This window comes from Chanodichthys erythropterus, chromosome 18, assembly GCF_024489055.1.
Source record: "Chanodichthys erythropterus isolate Z2021 chromosome 18, ASM2448905v1, whole genome shotgun sequence".
NCBI lineage: Eukaryota > Metazoa > Chordata > Actinopteri > Cypriniformes > Xenocyprididae > Chanodichthys > Chanodichthys erythropterus.
The window spans coordinates 15889662-15905522 of record NC_090238.1 but is presented as its reverse complement, the minus strand read 5'-3'; the positions used below and the strand labels follow the sequence as shown (position 1 = coordinate 15905522).

General features: G+C 38.3%; 2 protein-coding genes across 3 annotated transcripts; both read left to right on the top strand.

Annotated features, from left to right (window-relative positions):
- The first annotated feature begins 2037 nt into the window (after positions 1 to 2037).
- gemin2 (gem (nuclear organelle) associated protein 2) lies at positions 2038 to 7401 on the top strand. Of its 2 annotated transcripts, XM_067367511.1 has the most exons (10): positions 2038 to 2252; positions 2515 to 2599; positions 2679 to 2768; positions 2857 to 2916; positions 2996 to 3109; positions 3248 to 3292; positions 3389 to 3457; positions 6745 to 6855; positions 7000 to 7058; positions 7148 to 7401. In XM_067367511.1, exons 1-10 carry the CDS (start codon positions 2134 to 2136, stop codon positions 7182 to 7184), a joined length of 789 nt encoding a protein of 262 aa, XP_067223612.1. In that variant the 5' UTR covers positions 2038 to 2133; the 3' UTR covers positions 7185 to 7401. The 2 variants fall into 2 exon arrangements, with proteins under 2 accessions (XP_067223612.1, XP_067223613.1); XM_067367512.1 differs by lacking the exon at positions 3389 to 3457.
- Positions 7402 to 8525: 1124 nt separating this feature from the next.
- On the top strand, positions 8526 to 14757 carry pnn (pinin, desmosome associated protein). The gene is made up of 9 exons (XM_067367055.1): positions 8526 to 8682; positions 10123 to 10194; positions 10896 to 10964; positions 11054 to 11129; positions 11221 to 11315; positions 11419 to 11494; positions 11922 to 12077; positions 12180 to 12318; positions 12672 to 14757. Exons 1-9 carry the CDS (start codon positions 8570 to 8572, stop codon positions 13865 to 13867), a joined length of 1992 nt encoding a protein of 663 aa, XP_067223156.1. The 5' UTR covers positions 8526 to 8569; the 3' UTR covers positions 13868 to 14757.
- The last annotated feature ends 1104 nt before the right edge of the window (positions 14758 to 15861 follow it).

The following is a 15861-nucleotide window of genomic DNA, read 5'->3' as shown; positions in this document are numbered from 1 at the left end:
CCACAGCCGCTAAAATGATTGTATCCAGATTTAGGATTAATGTTGAGAAAGGGTCGTATTATTAGAATAATTCACATTTTAATTGCCATTTTTATGCTATATATTATTGCATAACTTGTGTTATTACAAAACATAAAATCGTCACAACTATTAGCAGTATGCATACAAATTAGAATGATTTCTTTGGAATGACAGGCAACAGTGGCTGGATGGTTGAGCGTCCAGCAAAGCATAGCAACCAGTTGAGATCACGGTCATTTTACTGCTTTAATTGAGATAAACCCATCTAAAACGTCAATCATACAAAACAATATAGTCATAATATGATATTAATAATGATAAAATTATGTATTTTCATGCAGCGAAAGTGATTAGAGAGCGCGTTATACTCGCGTCTCAGCAGTGGCTGGCTGGGCTATGCGTCATTTTCCACCAGTTGAGATCACGGTCATTTGACTGCTTTAATTGAGATAAACCCATCTAAAACGTCCACCATACAAAAGAATAGAGTCATAATATGATATTAATAATAATAAAACTATGTATTTTCATGCAGAGAGAGTGATTAGAGAACGCGTTATACTCGCGTCTCAGCAGTGGCTGGCTGGGCTATGCGTCATTTTCCACCAGTTGAGATCACGGTCATTTGACTGCTTTAATTGAGATAAACCCATCTAAAACGTGAATTATACAAAAGAATAGAGTCATAAGATTATATTAATAATAATACAATTATGTATTTCCATGCAACGATAGAAATAAGGAACGCGTTACACTCTGCCAGCCACCGCTGACAGACCTGCCAGAATCAAGACTGGCAGCTGCCACCAGCGCCACTGGCAGGTCACGTGACCTGCCAGAATCAGACTGGCAGCTGCCACCAGGTCATGTGACCTGTCAGTGGCTGCTGCCGCCAGCCAGTTGAAGATTGAACCCCCACTCAATATTTATATATATTCACTGCCAGGGGACAAACATTGCCACTTAAAACATATGCATGGCGTTGAAAATTCTTCATATTCTATATGATGCAAAAACTTGAGAAAATGAGATCCAGGCAGTTCAGCAATGATTATGTCAAGAGATCAGATTTAAATAAGGAATAACAAATGTATTAATTAAAAATTATAAAGACAAACAAATTAATTAAGAAATGAATTGTTATAAAATCTAGAGTATTGTATAATAGATGAAGATCAGAATATACAGAAAGAAGGAACAAAATTAAGACATTTGCAGAATGAAATGAGAAATAGAAGAGAAGAAGTAGAAGATAAAGATGCAGAAGAGATGTGAGAAGCAAAAGAAAAGCTAAACTCAGTCCATTTTATACCATAAGCATAGGAAAACTTACATCCCGCTCAAACTTGTGTTTTGGTCTAATAAGAAAAGGTCAAATGGATTTATCCATTATATCATAGACTGGTTAAATGTCAAAAATAGATGAAAATAGTTATAGGGGTTGTTTTGACAGATCTTGCATTATCACATATCTGATGAAATGGAAACAGACATATTTTGATATAAAAGGTACATCAAATTCAAAGGAGCAACTTATTCTGAAAACAAAACACCATCGCTTCTGCAGAACTTGGCAGGCGTCTAATATCTAACCACAAATGTGTGAACATGACCTGTCACATTGGAACACTTGAAGAACAATTGAATATAACAAGAATACATAGGCTACTCTTAAAGATACCAGAAGAATAACCATAAAGGGTACAATAAAGAGTAAATACTTGAAAATATAATGAGGATTAATATATAGATTGGGAGTACATGAATATATGAAATCAAATGTAATATTGATAAATCATAAGCCATAAATGATTAACATAATATATGAATAAAATGCATGAATATGAATATTGACCATTTTGGATCCACCACTATACTTCTATGTTCTATATATACCTTCATTTTCCTCCCAAACAACAGATGTCACCACACATCTTTCGATCTGTATAATAGCGAGCGAATTAGATTCACCACGGCAACCGTCGCGTCCATTGGGCGTCATCGATTCCAGTGTTTTCAAAATGGAGAGGTTGACAAGCACATAGAGAACGTGCGACGACTCATGATTGTTGATTTATTTTGATGATCGCGCTTAGAAAATAACGCAAAGTCATGAAGTCAGACGTGGAGGAGTTGATGCCCAGACTTCTGCCCGTGGAGTCTTGCGACACGGATGAATTTATTTCAAACGAACCGCCCAGAAACCCTCAAGAATATCTTAGACAGGTCCAGTAAGTCATTCTTCATGATCATTCTTCAATATTTATATCTTTTCGAAGTAGAACTTTATTTATATAAGCACCTGGTTTTACAAAGTGCTTTACATACGCACATAAATATTAAGTACTTTACGTAGGAGAACATAATATAAGAAAAAATAAGAGATTACACTTGTCATTGTGACATTGTATTTTGTTTTAATACAACATTTTTAATGAAAAACGTTACAAAACTTTGGACTTTAATCTGTTTTGTATGTTATTTTTTTTACAGGAGGGAAGCGTCTATGTGCCCAGATGTTGTTGTTGCACAAATTGATCCAAAGAAGCTGAAGAAGAAGCAGTCTGTGAACGTGTCTGTGAGTGGGACAAGTGAGTGACTAGTGAATTTGTAAATCCTGTTATGCGCGTTATAATTTTGCATATCTTGTTTCACAGATCACAGGTTGTCTGGCTGCACCTCAGGGTTTCTCTCCTAGCTTGAAATGGCAGCAGCAACAAGTCAGCAAATTTTCAGAAATCAGACAGGTGTTCAATTTTAACTGCACTAGTTACGAAATCAAGTATTTAGCATTTGCCTGTTTAGTATCGTCACTATATCTCTGTCTTGTTTCAGAGTGTTAACAAGCATCGTCAGCATTGGAATGCTCAGTTTTTGGATGATAATGTTGTCATGGTAAGACAATTAATATCTGGACAGACATTTAACATGAAAAAGGTGTTTTAAAAGCAAATGCTTCTCCTGCCATTTATAGCCCAAAACTGAAGATGAGGATGGATGGAGGAGGTTCTGCTTGGGTGAGAATGTTTGTCTTGATGTTCAACTGAAAGAAGACGACAACATTAACCCGGGTCTTGATTATGTCAAGGTACTAATTCCACCTTTATCAGATCGTCAACACATTGCGGTAGATGTTTTCAGCATGAATAGATTACATCAAGAAGATTTATTATCACACCGTGAGCATTCGGTCATGATTTGATGTCCTTGAATCTCTTTTTATCAGACTGGTTTCCCACCTTTCCTGAGCATTGTCAGCAAACTAAACCAGGTAACTGTCATTTGATTGCAGCTGTGATGATTATTCATATATAAAACACATATAAATCGAATATTTTATTGTCGTTTCATTGCATTCTCTGCTCAGTCGACCATCTCTGCTGTTCTTGAGTATTTAATCAATTGGTTTGAGGAGAGAGATTTTGTACCTCAGTTGGTGAGTTCACTTGCTCCAGTTTGTTGTATCCATATGCATCAGAACTTGACTTTGATATTGATCTTTTGATGTTTAAGGAGTTTAATTTTTGTTTTGTTTTTAAAGTCCCCCTGAAATCAAAATTTAAGTTTTTTTTAGCTTTTAGTATGAATATGTTAGCCTTAAAGGTGCAATATGTAATATTTTTGCAGTAAAATATCCAAAAACCACTAGGCCAGTGTTATATATTTTGTTCACTTGAGTACTTACAATATCCCAAATGTTTCTAACTATTTGTAAATCGTGAGAAAATTGCAATTTTAACCAAGGCTCCGGGACGTGTGAGGAGTCGCCTGTAAATTGCGTCATACCCGCGTTACCCTTCGTCTGCCTCGGTTTCCGGTTTTATTTTGTAGAAACCATGGAAACACCAAAGACGCTTTAATATATTACACGTTGTAATAGACATAATTATTTGTATTAACAGTAATACATAATTTTCTCCATCATACAATACGTTTTAAAATTAATTCCATGCCATTTATCAACACAAGCCATCCAATATTTAAAGGGTTAGTTCACCCAAAAATGAAAATTATGTCATTAATGTCTCACCCTCATGTCGTTCCAAACCCGTAAGACCTTCGTTCATCTTTGGAATACAGTTTAAGATATTTTAGATTTAGTCCGAGAGCTTTCTGTCCCTCCATTGAAAATGTATGTACGGTATACTGTCCATGTCCAGAAAGGTAATAAAAACATCCTCAAAGTAGTTCATGTGACATCAGTGGGTTAGTTAGAAGTTTTTGAAGCATCGAAAATACATTTTGCTCCAAAAATAACAAAAACTATATGACTTTATTCAGCATTGTATTCTCTTCCGGAATCCTTTCCACTGAATTGATTCCATTGAATCCTTTCATCTGTCAGCGTTGGTAATGCACTTTTACGTCGCCGTGGTTGTTTTTGGCGATTAGGATATCCGTGACATGCACACTTACGCACCATTTAAAAAAATATAGCAATACCAAAATACAAACAATATATATAATTATATAATACAATATATAATAGCTTGAATACAGCATGCGTCTCCCTCAGACTGTAAACAAAGCTCTGGTGCACTAGATAACACATCAGCAGTGTCTTACGTCAGCAGCGTCACTGCGGAATCGTGAACCACACTGCGGAGCAGAAGGGGGCGGTAATGCACCAATAAGCTGGTTGCCAACAGCCGTAAAACAGGAAAGAAGTAGAAGCGGAGTCGTGAACGCGGATTGACAACAGACCCGGAAGAGAGGACAATGCTGAATAAAGTCATAGTTTTTGTTATTTTTGGACCAAAATGTATTTTCGATGCTTCAAAATGTTGTGAATGTCCTAATCGCCAAAAACAACCACAGCGACGTAAAAGTGCATTACCAGTGCCGACAGATGAAAGGATTCAATGGAATCAATTCAATGGAATCAAGGATTCCGGAAGAGAAGACAATGCTGAATAAAGTTGTAGTTTTTGCTGTTTTTGGACCAAAATGTATTTTTGATGCTTCAACAAATTCTAATTAACCCACTGATGTCACATGGACTACTTTGATGATGTTTTTATTACCTTTCTGGACATGGACAGTCTACCGTACAAACATTTTCAATGGAAGGACAGAAAGCTCTCGGACTAAATCTAAAATATCTTTTTACTGTGTTCCGAAGATGAACGGAGGTCTTACGCGTTTGGAATGACATGAGGGCGAGTCATTAATGACATAATTTTCATTTTTGGGTGAACTAACCCTTTAATATGTTATTCTAAAATGTATCTATCTTACTGCTGTGTGCAACAGTGCCTCACAGCAGCCGCTGGGCGAATACACAAAGTAACGTTACAACATATGATAAACAGAGCTGCATTACCTCATACTCATGACCGGAAAAGCAGAAGCGGTGCCGGTGACTGTGGCATAAGGCGTGTGTTGCGCAATCGCTCCAGCAGCCTTGTTCAGTTCCCACAACACTCGGTCCTGCTCTGCTTCATACTACAGTAACGTTAATAATCGCATCCATGAACATGATTTCTTCCCGAGTCCTATCCCTATTCTTTTGCACCGTCTGGTGGAGGTGGAGACCACATTTCCCAAGATTCCGCTCTAAAACTTGGCGTCATCAAGCTACGCCTTTGTTTTGAATAGGCTTCTAGTGACCTCTAGCAGCCAAAATGATTACTTATTGTACCTTTTAAGGGTATGAATAAGCTGGTGTGTTTCAAAACACTTCCGCAAAAATGGATCACGGATTTTCATGACATCACCACGGACTTCAGCTTCTCATAAATCTTCTGTCCAATCAAAAGCTCTCTAGAATCTGAAGTCCCGCCCCCTCCTACACTCTACAGACGCTGAATATGTGGCTGAAATCGGTCTCTGTTCATACATTTACAATTTTCTACATGGTGAATGGCACATAGTGCACTATATAGGGGATAGGGAATGATTTAGACAGTGAAAATATGCTTTCCATTGAGGCGAATGAAGTGTGGTTTCACGTTATAGTGTCACGCGAACCGCAGCAATCACAGTCTGCTCTGGTCCAGAGACACGAGAGCACAGAGCAGATCATATCCGCGAGTCGTCGCAGACCACAAAACGTATTGCACACATTTGAATTCTGCACAGAATGCTGTATTTTAATAAATAGGAGATTAGGAGGAGAAACGGTGAGAGAATAGAAGGAAACTGAGGTTTTACCGAGCTCTACGGCTCTGGCCGAGCTGTGATATAAACTAAACGCTATTGATATATTGCCCTGTCTTCCTGTTTCAGTTGAAATTACATCAACACATTGAATAATGCTGCACGTTCCAAGACACTTCAGTGGACCTTTAAAGTTACCATGAAACAGAAGTTGCTATAGTCTTTTCTTCCCTATTTTGATGTATATCTGAGTGAAACTGCTTCTCAAACAAGAAAAATGGGATTGATTTTGTCCATCAGAAATTGATTTGGATGGTTGTGGTTTTCTATTGGTCGATTTCATGCGAGTGACAGGTTGTCCCGCCCTCGCACCAGTTAACTCATCATCAGAGAATACAAGAGATGTTATTGAAATTATGTTGATGTAAAGATCATTTCAAAAAAAGAAAGAATGATGTGCACGAATAAATAATTTATAATAAATACTGCAATATTCCAAAAAAAGGAATTGTCAGTTTTGATTTCATTGTGACTTTAAAAGATTGCATATACAATACTATGTAAAGGTATTATTAAACTGTATTTATTTGTACATTTTATACACTATAACATTTATCTTCACAGGGCAGATGGCTATATGCATTGTTAGCGTGTCTTGAGAAGCCGCTGCTTCCTGAAGCACATTCCCTTATCAGACAGTTGGCAAGACGCTGCTCCACAGTGCGTGCCAATCTGGTAAACACCTTTTGGTTTGCTCTGAATTAAAAGCTGAGGTATCACTATTTTCTCCATTGCTTCTGTTGCAGTTTCACAAGTGAAGGCTTGTTTGTTGACAGCCTAAAATAAATTCTCTAAAATAGACTGAATTTTCTCTTCCAGGAGAGCAAAGATGATGATCGTTTGTCAGCTCTTAACTTGATGATTTGTATTGTTGCCAGGTAACTGACATGTTCTAGCCAGATTTAGTGTTTAATGAAATATGTGCAGGTGTTCTTATGAAGTATAATGACAATTTTCTCTGTTAAAGGTATTTTGAGCAAAATGATTTGGCTGACAAAGACTGAGAAACAGATGGAAGAGCCTTTGTGAAGAAAATTCAGGTGAATTGGAGGAACTCTGAGAGATACTAAGGAGGAGATTTTGTAGAATATAGAAAGACTATATAGTATTTTGCCAAATTTCATTGGGTTCCAACAAGTAATATTAAAGTAGACCTGTTATATCTACAAATGACTGTCTTTTTGAATCATTGGTATTGTTAAATAAAACCTAATTTTTGACATAAAACACAAATGCATCTTTGACTTATTGGTATATCATTGTCATGGTGGTGTTGTCCTGTTTTGCCAAGTAAAACCATGTCAGATTTATTAAATTACTCACAAAAAAAAAAAAAAATCATCCAATTTTTAATGAAATTATGAAAATTAAAGACATTTCCCTTGCAAAAAATATATCATGGTAGTTTCATCCAAAATTGTTAAATTAAAAATAATTTGATATCTTTTTCAAAAAGTGTAAAACACTTTTAGAATGGTTATGTAATTTTAAGTTTTAATTTAAATTATAATTTTTTAATTTTTTTGATGTCACTGTTAATGCCACTTCAAATTTCTCACACAAGTAATTATTAGCATTTATTTAATGAAATTATATATATATATATATATATATATATATATATATATATATATATATATATATATATATAATATATATGAATTTATATCTTATATTCATTAAATATAGGCATTTATTTAATAAATAAAAGGATAATAGAAGTGGTATGCAAGATGAAGAGAAAGATTTTTCAAGAAACTGCTTGGTCAGCATCTATTTGACATAGACATAGAAACATGTTTGCATCTGCCAGTCTGACACTGACACATATATTAAAGGGGTTAGTTCACCCAAAAATTACATTTCTGTCATTAATTACAAACCCTCGTGTCATTCCAAACCCGCAAGACCTTCGTTCATCTTCGGAACAAAAACATAACAGGGAAGAGGAGAAATTGTTTAATAAAGTTTTTTGCGCACAAAAAGTATTCTTGTCGCTTCATAACATTAAGGTTTAACCACTGTAGTCACGTTATGTAACTAACGTTACTTCTCTAGTAATTTTGTTGCTTTCTATGGGGAGATATAAAACCTCTCGGATTTCTTTAAAAATATCTTAATTTGTGTTCTGAAGATGAACGAAGGTCTTGCGGGTGTGGAACGACGGAACGACATGCGGGTGAGTAATTAATGACAGAAATTTAATTTTTGGGTGAACTAACCCTTTAATTAAATTTTCTCATGATCTCGACGGTGATCCTGTCAATCACATGGGCGGTTCTTGCGCGCCACCTGTGTGCAAGACCGCCCACGTGATCAGTGCTACTCTCCTTCATTGAGTCGAGCGCGCGCACGACGCTCCACGCGCTGCTGGAAAACGAAGAGCAAGATGGCGGTGGCCGTGCGAAGTTTGCAAGACCAGCTCGAAAAAGCCAAGGAAAGCTTAAAGAGCGTAGACGAAAATATTCGGAAACTAACCGGCAGAGATCCGAGTGAATTAAGGTATAACTTTATGGAAGCATTTTAATCAGTATCGTTTATTTGATGGAAAATAAGCCAGGGCCTGTTAGCAAGCTAAGAATGCGGCTAACGCACAAGCTAAAGTATCACATGTGTTTTAATTTCAGCGGTTAAAACATCGACATGATACACTGCTCGTCTTTATATTTGTGCAGCGATATCTAAACCACACGGGTCTCATAAGTATGCTGGAGAGCTAGCAACATATTGAAAGCATAATGATACGCCATATAAAAGAGATTCCGTATAATGAAGGCTGGTATCATCTAGCTTTAGTAACATGTTAATTAGATTAAAAACAAGGTTCTTTCCGAAGATTAATCATTACAATTTGCAAGTAGCTAAACTCTAAAGGTCATACATTTTCCTACTAGGACTTCCTGCTTTGTTGTTGTCTTAATGGGAATTGATACGTGTTTCTGGTTTTTCATCCGAATATTTAGGGACCCAACACAGTATCGTAATTGGTTATCATGCAAAAGCAACAATGTCCTCTAGATACGCTTTATAAGGCCATGTTTGTTTGTTTTTTTTATGTAAATCAATAGTCTTTTTTACATCACAGCCTTGAACATGATTTTGGTACGTGTGTCAGATGGTATTATGGGAATCATTCTTATTCTAGAGTGCGTTTGATTGGACACATCTATGTAGTGCAAGTTGAGTCATCAATAAATTGCAACAGTCCCTGCCCACTTTTTTTCCAGCGGCTTTGGTTCCAGAAGTTTTCATTAATTTTCTTAGTGTTTTTAGAGTAATTAACAACCTTGTAGACCACAGTAGGTTAAAAAGTTATTACAAAGTCAATTTCTCTATGAAGAGAATGAATGGAAATTTTACTACTTGAACATGCCAGTTGGCCTCTATAGTTTTTCCCAATTCATAAGTTATGTTTTGGTTTGTATATCTGATACATTTGTGCAGATGTGCACACTAACATGATGGTTAGCTTTGAGGCTTAAAGGTTACAAAACTAATATTTTGATTTAATGGGGTCTGAAATAATGTTTTGCTTATTTGACTGATAATTAAAATGTGCAAAATACATTGGTTGGCCTAATTCTTGTTGCATTTTATCTTTACCTTTAAGGGTTTTGCTCATGGTTTGTGGATGGTTTTGGGTTCTTTGTGCTGAATGAGATGAATTTGTGGCAAAGTATTATAGAATTTGAGTGGATGCAGCAAAAGAAATGCACTTTCTCTTCCATTTTCAAGCTTGATAATCCCTCCTGTTGGTATGTTATAATTGCATTTACTGTTGTCTATGTCTGTTTCTTGTCAGTTAATATCCACTGACCTAGATTATGTGATTGAGAAGCTTGTGTGTTGCTGAGCAGGAAGTTGCACAGTCAGTCATTAAATTTGCTGTTTTATTTAAAGCTGTTTATTAACTCTGCATCTTTTAACTTTTGCCTTTTCCAGACCGGGTCAAAATAGGAGACTGTCCGTCACAGGCCCAGGTGGAGGTAGGGGGCGTGGAATCAATTTGCTGAGGTAAGAATCTGTTTTTTTTTTTTTTTTTTTTCTTGGCAAATACTCAGGGCTCCAGACTTTTCAACTTTTCTCCTGCTTGTGTGACTGCATTTTGTTAGAGGGTGCACTGGTGCTACCAACTGATAAGAGCTGCCATTTCTGTTGCATATCAGAAACATCAAACAGGAAATTAAAGTGAAACAAAACTGCGCTATTTGTTTGAGCTACACTGCACGGACCGTTTATCAGCTCAGACCAATATTAGACTTGTGGGTCGTTCTTGAGCACACAACATCGTTACTACACAGCACTGGGACATCTGGTGAGAAACATTAAAATTTGCCGCAGTATTAATATCGCTGCAAGATATAGTGAAACATTCATATTCGGCGCAGAATTCTGACCTAAACCATATCAGATCAAATGGCGCTGATGTGGAATCCAGGAGAAACGGTAAAATAAGAAATAGTACATTAGTTCCAACCGATTTTGCCCTGGTACCGAAATTGGTACCGAGAACAGTAAAATTTTCATGGTATTGGTACCGACTATTGTAATTTTGGTACCGTGACAACACTAAGATCAAATTTGATTAAAAATCAGGTGCTGGTGTCACTATCTATAGTACTTAGTGGCACCGGTGTTACTGCTCTCAAATGTTAGTCTAGAGCCCTGTAAGTACATGTTGGGATTTTTCCTCAATTTCTTTCAACCCCTGTCAGGCGTGGACTCTCAGATAGCGGTGTAGGACCCCCAGCCAAACAGAGAGACATCGAAGGGGCACTCTTGAGGTGAGGTATCTCTCGCCCTTCTGGATATGTTGTGAAATAAGTTCGTTTGCAGGTTTCCAAATGTATTTACAACTTGTCTCTCAAACTAGGCTGGCAGGGGATCAGCGAGCAAGGAGAGATTCACGCCATGACAGCGACGCTGAGGACGATGACGATGTCAAAAAAGTATGCAGACCACTTTTGCCCCCCCCTAACCTCCCTCATGTAGATTTGTTTCCCTTATTGTTTGAATCTTGCTTTTGTTTTCTATCTATAGCCAGCGTTGCAGTCATCTGTGGTTGCTACCTCCAAAGAACGTACGCGCCGAGATCTTATTCAAGATCAGACCATGGACGAGAGAGGAAAGCAGAGGTACTGCTTTTGTTTTGGGCAGTGTCTGCAAATGATCAATTATTTTCTTGTCTTTCCAGTGCAAATTTTTTTGAATTAATTTAAAAATTATTTTCTTATTCAGAAACCGGCGCATGTTTGGCCTACTGATGGGAACATTGCAGAAGTTTAAACAGGAGTCTACTGTGTCCACAGAGCGGGTAGACATGCTATGAATTTTGTGCTAGGCTAGGTCTAGAACAGGGATGGGTAAACTGTCCTGGGTAGCGTTTCCCAAAAGCATCGTAAGCCTAAGTTGATCGTAGCTCCATTGGTTTCAGTGGAGCTACAATCAACTTAAGCTTACGATGCTTTTGGGAAACGCAGCCCTGGAGTCCTTGCCTATAGTCTTCTAGTAATCCTGAAGGCATTGATTAACTGGTTCAGGTGTGTTTGATTAGGGTTGGAGCTAAACTATGCAGGACAGTGGCCCTCCAGGACCAAATTTGCCCATCTCTGGTCTTGAATTAATTTATTTGTATTCAGTTCATGCTGATAGTCAGCGAATTGCGCACAACACTAAGTCGAACTACATCTGAAACAAAGTGCTGCTTTAATTTTAAAACTTTTTTTTTCCCCCCCCTCCAGTTAAAAAGACGGCAAGAAATTGAGCAGAAATTGGAAGTGCAGGCAGAACAGGAGCGTAAAAAAGTTGAGAGCGAAAGGAGAGAGCTCTTTGAAGAGAGACGTGCCAAACAAACCGAGCTGCGACTTCTGGAGCACAAAGTGGAGCTCGCTCAACTGGTATGTCTCTCAGCTTCTGGACTCTTTTATTGTATGCTTGCAGTATGGACTGTCCTTGATCTGACTTTTCCATGCATTCTTTGTGTTCTCATGTAAATTCAGCAAGAAGAGTGGAATGCACATAATACTAAGCTCATCAAGTTCATACGCACGAAGACCAAGCCCCCGATCTTCTACCTGCCTGGGCGAATGTGCTCCGCTACTCAAAAGCTCCTGGAGGAGTCTCAGAAAAAATTAAATGGTAAGTGTTTCTTTTTATTGCTTTCTTCATTTTCACAACTTATATTTTAGACCCAGTTTATGCACCTGGTATTTCCTTTTTACCTAATGTTCATTGCACCAAAAACCAAACGTTTAGCTTAAAGGCATTTCAAGTATAAGGTATATCTAAAAAGGTAAAAATCTAATGATTCAAAGCGTGTTTTCTACAGTATAGGAACATTTCAAAAGAAGTAATGAAGCTAAAAAGGTGTTTTTAAAAATAATTTGGGATCAGTCACATGAAATACTGCTGCTTTTTTTTCCCCCACTTAAAATAGGTTAATTGATTTGTAAATCTTATGTATGCAATTTTTTTTTTGGGTGAATTTCCAGGTGTTTTTGATGAAAGACGTGAAGCCTTTGCTGAGCAACTCAACAAAATGGAGGCTCGGCCAAGGCGTCAGTCCCAGAGGACAGGTGACAGAGAAATGGAGGATAGCCGTCGGGCTGAAGAGACGAAGAAAGAAGATCAAGAGGAGGGTAAGGCTGGAGTAGGGCGGACAGGTAACAGGCATGATGTGGAGATTGAGGATGAGGAGGAAGATGTAGTGGAGGAGGAAGGAGAGGAGAGCTCAGAGATTAGGGAGAGGGAGGGGGAGCAGGAGCAGGCCGAGGAGAACGATAAACATGAGGAGAGTGAGAGGAAGGCAGAGGAAGATGAGGAGGAGGACGAGGAGGAGGATGTGGGAGCAGTTAAGGAAGACGAGGAAGAGCAGATGGAGGTCACAGAAGTTGTGAGGGAAGCTGAGGCAGAGAGTAAGTTGCAGGTTGAGAGTCCAGAAGCCATAGTTGAGGAGGTAGGTAATGTGAAAAGGGAGGAAGAGCAGGAGACCGAGAACGAGACTCAGCAGGGCGTCGTAATGGACTCTCAGCAAACACCCGAAAGCCAGATGGAAACACAGCCTGAGGAGTGTAAAGAGCCTCAACTGGACGTCCCAACCCCTGGTGTGACAGAACATGACACCAAACAAGATGACGCTGTGTCTGAGACCCAACAGCCACAGCTTGAACCTGACCCAGAAGTCCCCTCTCAAGAGCTGAGCCAAGAACCATCAGTCCAACCACAAGGAGCCAAAGCGGACACAAAGGAAGCTGGCAAGGAGGCCGATGATGCTCGCGGACGCGCCAAAGTACGGGAAAAGAGGAGCAAGAGCCGAAGTAGCAGCAGCTCCTCTTCCAGTTCCTCTTCAAGCTCCTCCTCCAGTGGATCCAGCTCCTCTTCTAGTGGCTCCAGCAGCACTTCCTCTGGTTCCTCCTCGTCGTCTTCAAGTTCACGCTCTCGCAGCCGTGGCAGGGATAGAGACGGCCGAGACCACAAACGCCGCAGGAGACCGTCGGACAGGGAGCGTAGGAAGAGCGGCAGCGAGAGGGGACACAAGTCCTCCAAAGGCAGTGGACGGGAAAGCAAGGGGTCCAAAGACAAGAACTCCAAACCAGACAGGAAGAGGAGTCCAGAAGGAAGCAGGTCAGGGAGAAGGTCCTCCAGAAGCGAGAGAGATCGGAAGTCTGATCGAAAGGAACGACGTTGAGAAGATGATGCTTCCAGTCTTGCATAATTTCTTCATGGCCGTTGTGTGGTTACCTTATTTTTTGAGGTGCAGTTGCCTTGCTGGTGTTCTTGAGTAGGTTTTACATTTTGAAGTCTCCATCTCCGTCTTTTTTTTTTTTTTTTCTTGTTTTGTCTGGCAACTGGTTATTTCAGTGTATCTTGGAATTTTTAAGATTTATAAACTCTGCTTTTACGAGCCATCACTCTAAATGTATTGATTTTGTGCTATATCAGAACTTCCACATTATCTGACAGAAGTAATGCTTGAAATGTGCTTCTCACGCTGATCCACCACAGTCTTGCCAGTTCCTGTTATACAGTAGCCACTGACTTAAGTTATGTGATGCCATACTAACGTGACTTTTAACATTCAGTGAATATCAAGCATCCATTCTGACAGTATCTTGCAGTGATGAGGTTCTTTTTCTTGTTGGAGCAAAATGTTTTTTTTTTTTTTTTTTTGTATAAATCATTAACATGGGGGGAAAAAAAACATTAAAGACAATTTCTCATGATTCTCTTCTTGGTTTTTCATGTTTTCACACATGTATTCTAAATGGTTTATTTACATTTTAGCATCATTTGAGATTGTGTATTCTGTGACTATTTTCAATATTATGATTGACAAAACTAAAAAATGTATGCTAAATTTAACTATCACAATGAACAATTTTAGCCTAACCATTAAGTCCCGTTATAAAAGTATTGTTGCATTTAAATGAAACAAAGTAAAATTTTTTACTTTCCAATCAATTTTCCTTGTAGTAAAAGTTCCTTTATTGTTTGCAGTTCTTTTATTTTATTGACTTCATCTTACCAATAATTATAATGGTGACAATTTCCTTTAAAGAAGGTATGCAATTTGTTTTATTGGCTGATCCAAAGAGTATAATATCTAAACTGCATAATTTGGGATTAAATGGATTCATGTTTATGTAAATGTTTTATAAACTTCTTGTACATGCGCACACTTCTGTGAGAAACCAAATGTTCTTGAGACAAGGTTGTACTTTGAAGTTAAAAGAAATTGCTGGTGTGAGCTAGTAAGATGCAGCCTTGTTGAAATATACAGTAGGATGATGTACTTTTCTCCACCTCATGGTGGCAGTAGTGCTTTGCAAAGCACAATGAGAACATGCTGTATTTCCTCAGGTCTTCTGGCGTGTTTTTGTCTATGGTTTTTGTCCGCTGAATCTGGTTGTTTCCACATTGTTAAACACATTAATGCAACTGCGCAAAATTCCTTATCAAATTTGGCCATATTGAAATTATGGTCAAATATTAAGTATGTACTCTCGCCTGCCATTTGCAAGAGTTGACTTTCTTTGGCCAATCAGATCGCTAGATAATTACCTTTAGAACAAATTACAATCTCTTATTCAACATTAAAAGAATGTGAATTGTTTACATCTGAGAACTACCCAACACAAATGGTTAATAGTAGAATAGAAATAAATGTTAAACTGTAGAAACTAAACCTATTTACTTTAATGCACAATTTGTGGGCTTATTTGAGGGGTAATTGGATAATGTTATATATTTATGAATATATAGGCATATACACAAGTTATGGTAAGTTGTGCTCTACGGGTGGTCATTACTTCTTACTGGATCTCTGTTCCTCTTTGCAATGTAACCCTCTGTGCCCCCTAAGGTCCTTCCCTCAGTGGAAAGTGAGCAGTCAGCTGTTCTGAGCCTCATTAGTGGTGTCTGTCTCTGATGAGCAGGATGATGAAGCCTTTCTATTGATCCGTCTCCAGAGGAAAAAGTGCTGGGTAAACAGGACAGAGTTACAGCTCAGAGGGGACCTGCTCGGACACGACGCTCACAGAGGTGATGCAGGGGAGAGAAGAAAAGCTTTATCATGCCTTTTACTTCTCATTTTAACTTATACATGTCTTTAGAAAGTGTGGGACAGTCCTTTACTGCGTATAGGACAGAGTCAAAAGATATTGGAAGTTAAATGTGATAAGT